At 40.0% G+C, this 16,628-nt stretch overlaps 1 protein-coding gene across 3 annotated transcripts in view; it reads left to right on the forward strand.

Annotated features, from left to right (window-relative positions):
• DENND1B (DENN domain containing 1B) overlaps positions 1-16,628 on the forward strand; it is a 505,088-nt gene that overhangs the window by 92,956 nt on the left and 395,504 nt on the right. For all 3 annotated transcript variants that reach the window (XM_029617745.1, XM_029617746.1, XM_029617747.1), the window contains exon 3: positions 5,754-5,797. In XM_029617745.1, the coding sequence (XP_029473605.1) occupies positions 5,754-5,797 (44 nt within the window). The remainder of the gene's footprint in view (positions 1-5,753; positions 5,798-16,628) is intronic.

The raw sequence follows: 16,628 nt of genomic DNA on the forward strand, positions 1-16,628 counted from the left end.
CAGCCTGGAACTGAGATTTTTGGGCCACCTTTGTAAGGAATCAGTTAAAAAATACCTTAGCCTTGCAAAATAGCCCTCTTAAATAGGCATATGTTTCAGAGCCATAAGCAGTTACTTCTTGGTAAACTGCTGTGCTTTAGCATTTGGTTGAATTTGGATTTTTTGTTGAGAAGCTGTGTTAGGATTAGAGAAAACTGTTCCTTCTGGGCAGTATTGAGATTGTGGTGAGTGAAGGCTGGCTACTATCTGGCTCTTTTCTTTGATAAACAAGCTGATGAAATCTTAAAGCTGCCTGAGCATTTCAGAATACTTGTGATGCATTGTGTTGAAGTGCATTTCCTAGAAAACTGAAAGAGATCAGCTGTGGAAAATTGAAACTTTGCCCTTATCTTATTTTTTTTTCTTAAACTGTAAAGAAGTCCTCATTTCTTTTCATGACAACTTGTTACCTTGAGCTTTATTAGGTATAATAAAAATTTGAAATATTACTGTATGACTTTTTTGTCATTGATAAGCTGGTTGGTGAAAGAACTCCCATTTTTGTTACATACAGATGTTTAGCAAGGGTAAAGGCAAAGCAAGTTTTCCCTTTCACTACCGTAAGGAGTGTGAAACGGCTAATAGCATCCCAGTTAGTAATTCATTAAGAGCAATAGCTCTTCTTGCCAGGTTTTCCCCAACCTTTCACCCATAAAATCAGCGTAAAATTGACCTAATTCAACCAGATCAGATGGATAACCTGGAAAATAATCCCCCTAGAAAAGAAAATGGAAACTTTGTGGGTCTTGAGATAAACTTCTTAAAATCAGAGAATTGGATTTTATCTTTTTTTTTTTTTTTTTTTTTCCCTGTGGGGAGGAAGGCAGGGGATTCAGCGTTCTTTTGTGTGGTTTTCTGTATTACATGCAAAAAGTTGTCACAAAGGTGTACCAGATATTTTAGAAACATATCCCAAAATCAACTGGATTATATGCTAAAAATAATAGCTTGCATAATTTGTTTAAAAATACTGACTTGTGTGTTATCATATAAATGAAAAAGATTAGTTTTACTGGGAGAAGCAAGTGCAGGGTTAGTGGCGAATTAAATAGGTTAAACTTTAAAAATAAAGTTATTAAATGCTTCTATTTAATCTTGTTCAAGCATCCTACCTACATGCTTTCTTGGAACTCTTAAGAACATGGATATCAACTTCCACCACTTCATTTCCAGGGTGAGGATGTAGGGATGGATAATCTCAGTCAGTGCGATACATACATTATTTTTTATCTGTATTATTTTCCATGTATAAGTTAAAAAAAAAATAGTAAACTATGAATTTTACATCTCTGTAAGAGTCTGTAAAATCACCCTGAAAGGGATTTTTTTTTTTTAATTATAATGAATGTTTGAACCATGTTCAATGCCATATATGTTTCTAAAATTGTACAAGCATGGAAATTGTAAATAATGTGCTTATTACCCATTTATAAAAGTGTGGTAGTACGAACAGCAATTTTCTCTTGAATTGCAATTGTGACTCAGGTCAGAGATTCTATCCCTGTTCTGACACATTTCAGAAAAATTGGTTCCATAGGTTTTCAGATCTGCAAAGACAAAATAAAAAATACCGTATTTTCCGGCGTATAAGACGACCCCCAACTTTTCCAGTTAAAATATAGAGTTTGGGATATACTCGCCGTATAAGACTACCCTTCTGTGTCACTACATAACCATACTGTATGTGGTACCCAGTTTACAACAACCAGCCAATCACGGCAAGCGATGTACCTTACCGGCGATTGGCTGGTTGTTGTATACAAATCCTGCTTGGATTGGTCAGCTCTCCCTGCTTGCCCAGCTCTCCCTGTCTCCAAGACTATCAGAGCGGTAACGCATCCCTCTGGCCCACCCTTGTATCCTATTCCCGGTACCTCCTTCTCTGCCTCTCAGATCTCGCTCCTGAGGACTGCAGTGAAGCGGCGCAGACGGGCATGTGCGAGATCTGAGAGGCAGAGAAGGAGGTACCGGTAATAGAAATGTGAATCGGAACTGGAATCGGTTCTGGTTCCGATTCACATCGTGGTTTTTTTTTCGTCCGGCCTGATCGGGCTTTTTTTTATCGGCTGCGCCCGAGCCGATAAACAGAAAACCCACCCCGACCCTTTAAAACTAATCCCTCAGCTTTCCCCACCCTCCTGACCCCCCCCAAGACCTGCCAAATTAATTAAATACAACCCCCCACCCTCCTGACCCCTCCAAGACCTGCCAAATTAATTAAATACAACCCCCCACCCTCCTGACTCCTCCAAGACCTGCCAAAAGTCCCTGGTGGTCCAGGAGTGGTCTGGGAGCGATCTCCTGGACTTGGGCCGTTGGCTGCCAGCAATCAAAATGGCGCCGACGGCCCTTTGCCCTTTCAGCGGCATGAAAAACGCAAATACAAACAGAGTCCGAAACACCTTACAGTGTCGGGCATGAAGATAGCAGTGTGGATACCTTCACATTGCTGAAAAGCTTGGGCAGAACAATCTTGGTTGGTTTACAGCAGTGGAAACAAAAAGCAGAAAAAACAGCGTGTGGAATCAGTATACAAGATAAGTGTCTTGAATCATTAAGAATTTATATGATCACAGAAGAGATTTTAATTTCACGGGTGAGAGAAGCACATAAAAAATTGAAAAAATAGAATTCCAACACAACGGACTGACCTATGATTATATATAAGGCAGAGTGATAATGGCTGTATAACACCACACAATGATGCCTATTATGATGGTCAAAATTACATAGTAGCGTCTTATAAGTGCTATAAAATAGGAATCTGGTCATAGTTAGTAGATATTGTGGATTGGTTGACCTGTCCATTTAATAAAGTGGTCGTCCTGAGCATCAACAAAGTGATTTCTAACCCTGCCATACTATTCAAGATTATTCAAATGTTTGTTTTTGACTAACTGAATAATTTTGTTGCAAAAATCAATATTCTGCATCCCTTGCAATCCAGATTCTGAAGAGGGCACAGCACTCAATCTTTGTTACTGGCTGTGGTTAATGTCATAGTTTGGGCTGATGTTGGCAGGGACGCACTCATTGTTCTGTTGGACATGAATGCTGCCTTTGACACCCTCGACCATGAACTTTTGCTAATGTATCTTCAAGAAATTGACTTTTCCGGGTAAATCTAGCCTGGTTTCAGGCTTACTTGCACAATTGCACCTTTCAGGTTGAATGGAACCAATGTCTTTTATAACCCAAATTGTTAACTTTTGATGTTCCCTAGCAGTCTATTCATTCCCTTCTCCTCTTTAATATATTCCCCCCTCCCCCCCTACACACCCTGATCCAAGATTGTGGATTTAGGCCCTTCTCCTATACAGATGATATCCAGATTACTGCATTCTTTAAGACTAAGGAGCAGATTTGAAAAGTTACGTGCGCGGTTCCCGGCGTGTGCACATATATGCACCGATTTTATAACTTGCACGTGCATGTTATAAAATTGGGTGGTTGCGCGCACGCAAGTTGGGGTGAACTTTTGCAAATTATGTGCAATGACGCAATCGGGCCTTCCCTGTTCCCTACCCTCCTACCTAAACTCTCTCCCTCTTCCTCTCTCCTCCCCACCCCCACCCCTTATACCCTACCTATCCTTTTTTTTTTTTGTTTGTTTTTTTAACTTACTTCAGGGCCGGAACTGAAGTAAGTTGCACGCACAAGTCATCGGGACAGCATACAATGGCACTGACCCGGCCTATCCCAGCCCACCCCTTTGAAGAGGTCCGGCACTTGTGCGCATACTGGGGTTCATGCGTGTGGCCGGGCCTGTTTGAAAATTTGCACGGTGCGCCCAAAACCCAGCCACACGTGTAAACCCCAAGTTTTATGCACGTAGGCCTTTTAAAATACTGCCTAATATCAGGCCAAGGCTTTAGGTTGGGGTTTGCTGTTCTTCTGGTGGTTTTAAAGTAAGAAAAAATGCCGTAGTTCTTAATTTTCTTCAAACTAATCAACAAGCCAAAGCTTAAATGCTGGCCTTCTGTGCTTAGCAGGATGTCTGTATACATCAGTGTGCATGTTCATAGCAGTACAGTGATACTGAGATATGTTCTTATTCCTATCCATATTCATAATCAGTTTCATAATAAACATCTGTTGTAGCTACTGTCCTTCCTTTCATGCATCGTTTTGGCTTAGAACTCAGAGTGGGACGGTTAAGATAACTCTTCACGTTGGGGAAGAGGAGGTGAAGATCTGTGGCCAGCAGTGTCCATTTTGCTGGCTGGCGCAAGCCCCGCTCCCCTAAGCCAGTATAGGCTCCGTATTCAGCAGGTGGGCAGCATTGTGGGGGCCTGCTGAGCACTCTTGAGCCTCACAGCTGCTGCTTTCCTGTCTCGTGCATGCTTCCTTTCTAAACATGAGTGGAAGGAGCAACTGCGGTACCAGAAGCAGACAGTCAGCATGTGCCTGTGCTGCCGTTGGCCTCCTGACTTTGCCCCCCCCCCCTCCCCTGCTGGTACCAGACAAGGTGGGAGAAAGGAGGCCTGTGTCTGGAGGGGAAAGTGAGAGAGGCGGCGCATGGCAGGGACAAGACCCAAAGAGAGGAGCCACATGGAGAACTGGTGTTTCCCTTTTTCTCCTCGGTTCCTCAAAATTCCTGCGGTGTAAGAATGTGTAATAATTTCTCCAGATGTCTATGTGGGTGTATATGCTGGTATTCAAAACTTCTGAAATGAGTTATTTTTTTTATCACTTCATTTATTTGAAATTTCATGTAAACAAAGCTGTAAAGATTTTTGTATTATCACAAAGTGGGAAATCTCTCTCAGTAAATGTGGTCCTATTTTTAAGTAATGAAATATTCAAGCTCGAGAAGAAGTAGTAATTTAATAAGTTTTGTACACAGGCGTTTAAGTCAGAATGTGAGTGTTGAAAGGTGCACTTCAGCATGAGTACTGGCTCTCCTGCTGTTGGCAGAGTATTTTTAATGTATGGCACTGTGGTTAGGTTACTTTTTTTTTCCCTCTTTGTTTATAATATCAGTGGTAGAAATGAATTATAAACAACTGTTTTGTATCATTTATATGTTTTTATGCTCAACCTTGGCCATTCCTTACTGCATTTACTATAAACTATACAGTAACTATTTCTATAAAATGTTACTTAAATGCTACCACTTGTCAATGGGACACACCCAGGTTCTACCCTGAAACCTTAACTACTGATTTTGAATTGTCATCAAAAGTGAAAGAGCAATGAAAGATGCCAAGCATGGGTGGCAGGAGCTGCCAAACCCATAACCATCTCTTTCTAGGCTAGGGTTTGTGAATATGGATGCAGTAATCAGGCAGTGTACAGATGAATTTTAATTTTCTTCCCTCACTGCTGCCTGTCCCCACCATGCTGTATAAGTAAGGGACTTTCTCTGGTGCCTACGTAGATGAGAGACATGCGTCTAGAATTTTAATTGTGTCTATTAACTGTGTTTAAAAATGTCTATTGTACTCAATATAAGCAAATGTTGGAACACTTTTAATACAGAAATATTCTTGAGAGAGAGCAATACAGTGCCCCATGCTATTGTGCAAAAAATGCACATATATGAAATAAAATAATCTTTCTAATCCAGTGTTATACCCGATTTTGAGGATACTTTTTTTGCACTTGTCTGGGAGCTTGAAGCTAAGATGACCCTCTCTTTAATATTAATGTACTCTGACTGTAATACTCGGTTCCTTTGCCTCTGATTAATGCTGTCTGTCAATTATTTACAGATCCAGTGGTGCTGTGGAAGTTCCCAGAGGACTTTGGAGACCAGGTTGGAAACATGAGATTGAACTATTTTATGTTAGAATAATAATAATAATAATAAAAAAAAAAAATCCCTTTTCCAGTCAGCTGTGGAAAGGCAGATGCTAATGATATCAGTGAGGAAGTCTTCAGCTGACGGATTGGTAATTAGAATATATCCGTGACCAGAATATTTGCAGCTGGAGCTATGAAACATCTTATACAGTAGTGTTATGTTCATTCACCAAAATCACACTTTTTTGTTCTGTCTCTCATTTTTATTTTGGTTTTTCAGGGCTTTAAGGCAGTGGTTCTTGTGTGCAAGTTTTTAGGCATAAAAATGCTGAAGCTTTCTTTTTCACAAGGCTTGAGATGTGTAGATGTGTAATAGCACTTTGTAAGAAAATGTTACAAGCATGTAGATCTTTTCTTGTGATACTAGGATGCATGCTAAATAAATAAAGATTGCAGCGAAAGCATTTAATATACTATAAAGCTATATGTTTCTGGTTTAGTAAAAGTGAATTTGATTGGCATATTATTTGTCCCTTAGAGAAGAAAGAAAATGGAAAATCAACCTCTGTACCTAAAACCTGAATCTGATCAGATAGTGATAGTGTGTTCTCAGCATGTGAAGTCAATTCCATGTATGACATTAAATCAACACCTGATAGGACTGCATAAAATAGATACTGGACTACAGAATATTTAGATATGGCAACATTTTAAACCAATTAGATGCATTTAAGCACTTGATGGCTAGATCTGTCTTGATCCATACCTGTGTTTTCTTTGGGTCAGGCTAATTCATTAAGTGGATCTCCATTAATTTTCCAAACCTGTCCTGGGATCCCCCACAGCCAGTTGGGTTTCAGGAAATCCACAATGAATATGCATGATATAAATTTGCAAATACTGAGTCTCCATGATATGTAGATTTACCTCATGCATATTCATTGTGGATTATCCTGATAACCCAACTGGCTGTGGGATCCCAAGGACAGATCTGAGAAGCCCCGCCCTAGATTGTACTTTTTCTGTGGCTTTTTGCAGTCCAAATGCATGATTCTGCATTTTGCTGTGTTTGGATATTGAGATATTTAAAATTGTATTTGTAGTGATCAAAATCTTTCCAAAAATCAGAGCAGTTGTGTGGGAAGGTTGTTTGTGTGATTGGGGCAAACAATCAGGGAAAACCATCTTCTAAGATATCCACTGTCTGATGAATAAAAATTGTGTTTTTGAGGCTTTGTAAGCACTTGCTCAACAAGAGCTGTGGCAACTTAACAGGCAGAGCAAATGGATATGTCTGCAGCAGAGATTTGTAAGGCTGTCACTTGTAAGTTGTATGTAGCTCTACAAAGAATTATTATATTGACAAGTGGGCATCAGTGGATGCATCATTCAGAAGAGTTTTGAAAGCCTTATTTAACCCAGCCAAGAAGGGCATTGCTGAGGTAAGTTCCTTTGTGGTACAGACTAGCAAAGATTTAACTATAAAGGGAAATGTCTTCTATCTGCTAATTTCCTTTGTTAGTTTCTTGCTAGTCTGAACCAAGCTCACCCTAGTAAAGGTAGTTTTGTGAGAGGGTGTGAATTCATACAGAGTGAAGTGAGGCTCTATGCTTATACTCCGATTTGTCTCGGCTTTTTCTCTCAGTATTTTCCTACTTTTAGTATTGCTGGGGAAGAGCTTGCACTGAGGGACAAGGAGCAGCAGGAGGAGTCATAGGATGAAGGGGCATCATGGAAACATTTCCCACTAAGAATGGAATTGGTCTACTGAGCTAGCAGGTGGCAGTGTAGCCTATACGGTCCTGGCAAGAGTCTGACAGAGAATTAATTAGCAGATAACTTTTTTTTTTTTTTTTACTTCATGAGCTATGTTTTCACAGAGGAAATGGTCAAGTAAGTAAAGTAACAACTTGAAAACTTGGAATCAATGTAAGGAGAATTGTATTTTCATGTTTGCTGTCAGTATTTTATCTATTTTATGTTTTCATATTACCTTGACTGATTTTGCAAGGGCGTCACCTAGTTGTTCTGTCTTTTGGTGCTGGTGTTTATATTTATTTATTTGTTTGTTTGTTTGTTTATTTATTTTACATTTTTATAATATGCAGCCTTTGGGTCTGAAGATCAGTCAAAGTGGTGTACAACTAATTAAAATACAATAAGTAAAAAATAATATGTAAACATCAGAAATAAAACAAAAAAAAAAAGAAATAAAATGATCATATATTATCATAGTACAGCACTACTCAGCTCAAAAGCCTCAAAGCATACTTGACCACAACTGATGTTATAACCCGCTTCATCTACATGCAGCTGAGGAAAGAGCCATGTCATAAGCCTTTCATGGAACCTTACATATTCTGTTTTTCCATTTGATAAGCATGGCTGAATTAGATCTGCGGGTGACATCATCAGGCGGCAGGAAACTGTCTCTCCAGGCTAGTGTAGTTAATGAGCATATGCGGAAGTTGCTTCAGAATCTCCTCAGTCTGTTTTTGTCTGTGCTTTACATTTTCTTCTGTCTCTCTCTAATTTTAGTCTCCTTAGTCAAAGTTCTTTGAATTCTCGCTAATCCCTAGCGGCCCATAATAACATTTTTTAGGGCTAATCTCCCCCTCCCCCAAAAAGAAATGACATTGAAAACTGTTTTCCTCAGAGAGATTGAAATGGTGTCAAATAAATCTACCAGTGGCTTCAAGGCCCGTTCTTGGGCCAAATAATGTCTAAAACAGAACATGACTAGCCCAACTGTTTGGCATTTGGACGGAGGTCTTCCAGGTTCCAAAGGTTCAAAGCAGCAAAAATTAGAGATGTGAATCGGAACTGGAATCGGTTTGGTTCCGGTTCCGATTCAAATCTTATAATTTTTATCGTCCGGCCCGATTGGTTTTTTGTTTATCGGCTGCGCCCGATCCAATAAACAAAAAACCCATCCTGACCCTTTAAAACTGACCCCTTAGCCTCCCCCACCCTCCCGACCCCCCCCCCCCAAAAACGTTTTAAAATTACCTGGTGGTCCAGTGGGGGCGCGGGGAGCGATCTCTCGCTCTCGGGCCGTCGGCTATGCTAATAAAAATGGCACAGATGGCCCTTTGCCCTTACCATATGACAGGGTATCCGTGCCATTGGCCGGCCCCTGTCACATGGTAGGAGCACTGGATGGCCGGCACCATCTTTAAAAATGGCATGGGCCATGGCAGCCGAGAGCGGGCGATTGGTCCCGGGGCTTCCACTGGACCACCAGGTGATTTTAAAACGTTTTGGGGGGGTTTGGGAGGGTGGGGGAAGGTAAGGGATTAGTTTTAAAGGGTCGGGGTGGGCTTAGGGGTTGTTTTGGTGTGCTGGTTTTCCCGCCCCCTCCCCCCAAATAACTCCTGTTAGTGGACACAAACCCAATTAACGATTTTTCATGATAAATCGGGGGAATTTCTATTGTATCGCACTCTTTAACGATTTTTGACGATTTAAAAAATATCGGATGATATTTTAAATCGTCAAAAAACGATTCACATCCCTAGCAAAAATAGCTAGTCTAAGAACCGATAGTAAAAGTAGGTCCGTTTCTAGAAGTCACTATTCTTCTCCATTGTCAAAAAGTAGCTGAAGAAGATCTTCCGGGGCTATGTCTTCACACAGGATGACCCAGATTGTATCCAGTTTGAAGCGACCACGGTTGTCTGTTGGTGACAGTGCCTAGTAAGGCAAAGCATCAAAACTCCTTGACACATTCTGTGCAATCTGCCTCAGTGCCGTCAAAGAAGAAAAAAGGGTCAATGCAGCATCGAGGAAAACAACCGGGTGAACTGGAACTGTCGAAGCATCAATACACCTAATGTAAGGAACATTGATACGTTAGATGCAGAAAGCATTGGTAAAAGAAGCATAACTCATTGACGCTATTGATGCATAGTGCATTGGGAAAATCAGTGTAAACTTCAAGAAAAGATGCTCTGAATTTACCAACCCATGATGCATCAAAATACCCTTTGACACATGCTGCTTCAAAGAAATCACATACAAAGACCAATTCCACGCAGAAAAGAATGACTTTGACGCATCCAGCAATGCAAATGGTAGCAGACTTGATCCTGCTGAATCAAACATAACTAGAAAAAGGATCAGATGAGGGACCAAATCTTTCACCATTATCAACCCAATGTATGACTTCTAAAAAGTACAAGGAGGGAGAATTCTTCCTGGTACTTCCAATTCAACTAGGGGAATGTTACGCACATGAGATTTTGAAGGCAGCTTATAATGCTTCACTGACAGAAGCCATACTACGCCTTCCACCTTCCACTTCCCATTGCCAGAGCCCTACCAGTCTCTTATCTTCTGACCAAAAGACTCTGTCTACAGTCACCGGAACCGGAAGCTTTTCTACTAATAGCTTCTAATCCTTCACCTATAATTTGTTCTCATATCAAAAGAGGATGTTCCATCACACCCACCAGCACAAAGTCCCAGCAGGCCATGGAACAAATTTTGGATATGTAAAAAGTTTTTTAGCTTTATCTATACTAGAACCAGATTAACCAAGTTTTCCTCCAGTTTATCCCATCCTACCATTGTCATCTGGAAGGATAATGCCTGGATGTTCACCTCTGCCAACGTCTTCATCCTCAGCACAAAGGAGGTCCACATCCAGTGAATGACCACTTCATTCTCCACTTTCATCAGAATCAGTTCCCCTCGCTCTTCATAATCATCTTGGTCCAGTCAGCGCTCTCCAGAGGAGTCCCCCTGGCAACTATACGGGCATCCATCAGATCTGCCTCTGGGGCTGCTGGATCACACATCTCCACAAGAGGACTTAACATACTCTAATTTTGTGGAGAAAATGGGAACAGGTCTTAACATAGCAGTATGCAAAGAGCCAGACCCAGGAGCAGAGGTCATGAGAATTTTGAAAATCCTAGAAATTCCAGTGGTTCCCTCGGCCTTACCAACTCACGCAGTTTTGGACATCATCTTCATGAAAAGATGGGAAACGTCATACTTGGGCTTCACAGTTGCCTGCAAGCTGGACCTTAAATTCAGAATGAAAAAAATCTCTAGGATATGGAATAGTTCATCTTCCCTATTATTCTGTTGTAGAGAGTGCCATGAAAAAAACCAAGAAAACCCGGCTTTATTTGAACTTGCCTCCAGAAAAGGATCAGCGTATCCCTGATTACTTTGGAAAGAAGGTTTTTCAAGGCACAATGCTCACCACAAAAATTACACAACACCAGCTCTACATAGTAAAATAAATAAATTAATATATGATTGCATTCACGACTTAAAGCTATTCATTAAGATGGAGACAGGCGAACAATTTTCACCATCTCCTCTCTACAACTTAAAGGAAGCAATCTGACACGTTCTCTGAACAGTATACAGTGTGAACATCAGCTGCTTCCATAGGACCATGGTATGTGGCTTGGCATGGCATATGGGCAAGCACTATCAGAGAGGACATTCATGAAAAACTAGCTGACCTGCATTGTGTAGGTGACTACTTGTTTGGAGAGAAGTTAAGGGAAACTATATCCCAAATCAAGGAGCAGAATGTGGCAGTTCAGTCACTATTGATATATTCTTGTTGACTGTTCTTACTGTTCATTGTAAAGGCCATGCCTATTTTATACTTTGGTTATAAGTTATATGTAAACTGATGCGATGTGCAAACGGATGTCGGTATATAAAATCATTAAAATAAAATAAAAATAAATAAAATAAATAAATATTCACATCGGCAGACCCACATCCTTTTGCTAGAAGACTATATATGTCTTACAAATGTCCTTACTATCCAAGGAGATCATATAGATCCTACCACCAATACCACTTTCCTCCTCAACAAACACATTGGCAGCAATCTCAGCCAGATCCAGCTAGAGGACATCCTAGAGAATGCCTCTAACAAAAACCACAAAAACAGCCAGCAAAACCTGGGCAAAGATTTTTGGATAAACAGAAAAGCATGATCCATCTAACAAATGGGGAGCAGAATTCAACAATTTCTAACATTCTGGAATCAACTATCAAAAGATCAATGGGTTTTGAAGATAGTTCAATATAGTACTGTCTCAGTTTCAAAACCTAGCTGGTAACCACACAGACTGCGATTCCACCTCCGAATCTTGCACATTTATTGCTTGTGTAGCAGGAGGTGAAACTGCAGTACAAATAAATACCCTCTACCCTTCATAATCAGGGATTCTACTCCCAATAGTTTTTGATCCCAAAGAAGACGGGCAGGATCCATCCAATCTTGGAACTTCAAAATGTCAATCAATATCTCCACAGAGAGAAATTCAAAATGGCATCACTGAGCACAGTTCTTTCTTTCATTCAGCAGGATGACTGGATGTGCTCCTCTGATCTCAAAGATGCTTATGCACACATTCTTTACACCCTTCTTCTTGGCATTTCTTGGGCTTCAAAGTGGGCTCCTGTCACTAGCAGTACAAAATTCTTCCATTTTGACTATCTACCATCTCATGAATCTTTATAAAATGCATTGCAAAGGTGGAGTCTGGGTTTCTTTAACAAAATGCTCCACTACAATCCTCAGCTTGGGACTCCCACAGATGATTTTTAATTCAGCCATGCTTACTGTAAACTGTGTTTACTATACATAGCAGGATTGTGGTATCTCAGGATGGTCATAGTTTGGGAAACAGGAGTACAAAGTGAAACCAAACTGGCTGGTTCCAAACAAATAAACACTTTATTTACAGGCAAAAACAAAAAGTACAGCATAGAGACCACTTACTTCCGCGGTTCCTTGTGTTAACAAACAATCAAATGTATGTAATTCTGGCATAGACTGGCTTCCTGCTTTCTCCATGGGGCCTCCTCTACCCGTTTCTGTGACCAGAATCTTAAGGTGTTCTGAGGAAGTTTCTTATTTACTTTCTCACAAAGATGAATTAGACATGAGATGCCTGTTCTCCTCCTTGGGCAGCAGACTATCCTACTGTACCAGCTTTGAAACAGACTGAGGAGATTCTGTGGCAACACCCGCGCGAGAACTCCCGCACATGCTTGGTAGAGCTCAAAGCTCTGCTAACTTGGAGAGACAGTTCAGTTCAGTGCCACCTGATGACTTCACCCACAGATTCATCCTGCTATCTATGGAAAGCTCCATTTGCGGTAAGCAAACTTGCTTTTTTGTTGAATCTCTAAAGGCAACTTATTCCAAAGAGTGGGGGCTACTACTGAGAATGTACGTGATCTTATCCGTATCCTTTTGTACTACCTTAATTGAAGGTATCGCAGGAAGAGTTCCTTGAATAGAATATAAATTCCTACTAGGCTGGTACCACTCTTCCTTATCATATAAATAGCCTGGGACCACTCCTCTTAGCACCTTAAAAACCAAAGCAAGCACTTTAAACTGTGCATGTGCTTCAATCGGGATCCTGTGTAGCATTCACATCTTTCACTGAAGTCTTCTAGAACATTGCAAAACTGGTTTTGCCATCACATTTTGAGCAATTTGAAACTTATGTAAGTTTTGGTAATAAGTTTGGAAATCTAAATAGCAGATTTTGTACAAATATGAAATTTACATTCAGATTCTATGTTTTTTGTTTGTTAGTCTGTTTTAGTTTATGCACGGAGAAGAACAAGTGTTCAACTTTTTTGGAAAGTTCACCTTAGCCCTCATCTTCTCTATTGTCTAAACTGAATCAGATAGTTGTTTCTCTTATTAGAATTGTGATCAACAGAATAATTTATGAGCAGAATAAGCTACTTGCAGAAACACAGGAAAAGTGCCTGGAACTTGGTAGGTAACTTAATGTGCTGCTGTTTTCAAGCCATATAAAAATCCATAAATCTGTACATGTTGCCCAACATGTCACATCTGTTTCCGTGGTTGAGAAGTAGAGTTTCATGAAATAAATTTGAAAAAATGTAGGCGGATTAAAAGAAATCAGCTCAGAATATATGGAAGGATAACAAAGGAGCTAAAACACAGTCGAGCAATGATAAAGCTGAGCGAATGGATATAACATCAATTTGTGATTCAGAACAAACTGATGTTCAAAAATATTTTCATTAAAGTCTAATTATACATCTGGTGTAGATATTTATTAATATAATCATTCAGACAAAAGGTTTTTAAACAGTTGTATTCTGTGTAAAATAGTGCAACTCAAACAATAGTATTGAAGAAACAGTCCTCCTTTACATTACCATTTAGAAAGTAGTTTGCCATGCAGGTGCATTTGAATATGTAGAAATAAGAATCAATAACTTAAGTTCTAGATAACACCTTTCCAAAAGTGTCTTCTACACTGTACTTTATACCCAGAGAAGCTGCCCTGTGTCATCTTCATTGACCTGAATGTGGCGTTAATCCAATAAAAGAAAGGGGTCACCTCCCATTTAAAAATAAATTTATTCATTCGTTTTCAAATGAATGTTCGGTGAGGAATTTATTGATGGCACTGGTTCACATCTCAAGAAAAAGATTTTGTAAATTTGTATCTTCTAGAGATCCAATGCTTAATGATACATAGAAGAAAAAAAAAACCCACTTACTCTGACAGAGTTTGGTTTTTTTGTTTTTTTTTTCAGAATGTGCTCAGGTGAAAAAAAAATGGATCTTAAGCTGGTTCTGGGCATCTTTTCTCAAACTATGCTCTTAGTGCAGCTAGCTTGAACCAGTTAGGTTTTTGAAGACCATTGCTGGCACACAGTTTACATAAGAAGTATATTTGCATAACAGCTGAATTTGCAGTCGTACCTTTTTTGTTGTTTTGCCTAAGCATACCATTTTCAGACGTCTTTAAAACTCTGTCCATGCAGATGCTTTTTTTCCTCTCTGTACCTTTCGGTACTTGAGCTCTAGAAGTCACGGACTTACAGATCATAATTTCCTTGAGATTTGCATTTTGTCGGCATCTTCCATTCCTTTCTGAGCTCTTGCTGAGGCTTCTATGATGAAGAACAGGATTTGCAGCAGCCCAATCAGATGATCAGTGATTTGAAACAGAGCTTGCATATCCTGAAATGCATTTTGGTAAATTAAAGAAGACTGCTGGTTGATTATTTAAAGGACCACTTATTTACTTTATCCATTGTATTTTTAAGAAACACTGCTTACTATACAGATTAGAACTGTATAATTATCTTTTGCTACAGTATTATATAAAAAATATTTATGAAGCCATTTACCTTGGTAAAAGGATTGTGTGAAAATTGTTTAGCTTTAACTTGGTTAAAATTATGCATGGAGTTCCACAATGTGAATACTTTCAGCCATATTAGGAGATGGCATTTGGAAGGGAGGAAAATAATAAAAAGGTGCCAGTACGTAGGCCTATTTTGTGTTAAGCGATTAATAAATTTTAATAAATACAAATACAGTACTCACATGCAAGATACTTCTTGGGGGTGGGATAGGAAGGTGCAACCATCCAGGACCCTACCTCCTACAACTGCTTGCAGAGCTTATAAAACAGCACTGCAAATGTTGCATGTAACCTTAGGCCATCAAGACACTTCCTATTGGGAAACCAGAACAAGCTGGACTGCTACAGAATTATTACACAGAAACTAGACACTAGCAGAATACCTCACCTTGATCACACAGACGGGAACATGGATATACCTTCATCAAATACAGAATAAGTGATCACAAATTATAAACAGAAATATGCAGACAAAAACTGGACTGGAAACCCCAAGAAGAAATAGAAATAGACATGCATTTCCTCCTGTACTAAGCAAAATACAAAGATATCAGAGAATACTACACATTCACGTTGCAAAAGCTGACATATTCAAATCACTAAACCAAAAGGAAAAGGCTTTATTTATTTATTTATTTATTTTTGATTATTTTGTTGTCTGGATAAGTGGATGATGATGGGTGTTGGGTGTTCATTAGCCCTAACATTAAGACTTCCCTTCCAGGCACACAAAACAATGACGGGGGCTCAGCAGCCTGACCATGATATTTCTCATCCCCCTCACAATACTTTACCCTTTCCTTTTCTCACCCGCCACTCCCATCCCACTTGGTCCCTTCTATCGCTCATCTCCCTCCTGCAAGCTGGCAAACTGAATCCCCTGTGGCTTTCCCCAGAGGCCCAGCATCAGTCTCCTCCCCCAACTTCCCTGCCTAGGCATTAGTCTTTCATCCCCACAGAAGAGAGGACTCAGGAAGGGGGAATGGAGGTGGTACCGATGCATGGGGGGGGGGGGAGGGGGGGGCAATTCAGGTAGGTGAAGGAAAAGGTGCCTGTACTCAATATTGGCATGTACTTCATGGCAAAATGTATCCACAGAAGAAGTCAGTTCTTATGTCTGCAGATACTTTGTCCTCATGGCAATTTTCAAAGTGAAAGTGCACACATATACTTTCACTTTGAAAATTGGCACAAAGACCACAGGTAAATGCGGGAAGTGTGGAACTTGCCCCCTCTCTGATGTATAATTATATTCTGAAACACAAAGGGACAACATATATCTATCTGATTAGATTTCTTGTCTCTAGATTCTTTTTCAGCTTTCTTAGCATCCTCAGACTATGTTCAGCGTAGTATCTTAACTGCTGTTAGAGGTGCTCAAGCTAGTGAGACCATAACCTGGGAAATAATGTTGAGTAAAAGTAACAGGTGGTTTTCTTTTCTCTTTTTTTTAAGAGAACATTCAAACCAGCCCTGTATAATATCATTGATTCTGCCCTGCCTTCTGATTGGTTAGTGTGAGGTGACTTGAGATTGACCTTTCTGCCTGCTTGTGCACCACTAGTGATAACTGCAGCACCTGACCCTTTATTCAGCCATTAACCATACTCCTCACTTGGCAATTATCTATGATGATATGGGAAAACTCAGTGTTTT

The sequence above is a fragment of the Rhinatrema bivittatum genome, chromosome 10, assembly GCF_901001135.1.
Source record: "Rhinatrema bivittatum chromosome 10, aRhiBiv1.1, whole genome shotgun sequence".
Taxonomy (NCBI): Eukaryota; Metazoa; Chordata; class Amphibia; order Gymnophiona; family Rhinatrematidae; genus Rhinatrema; species Rhinatrema bivittatum.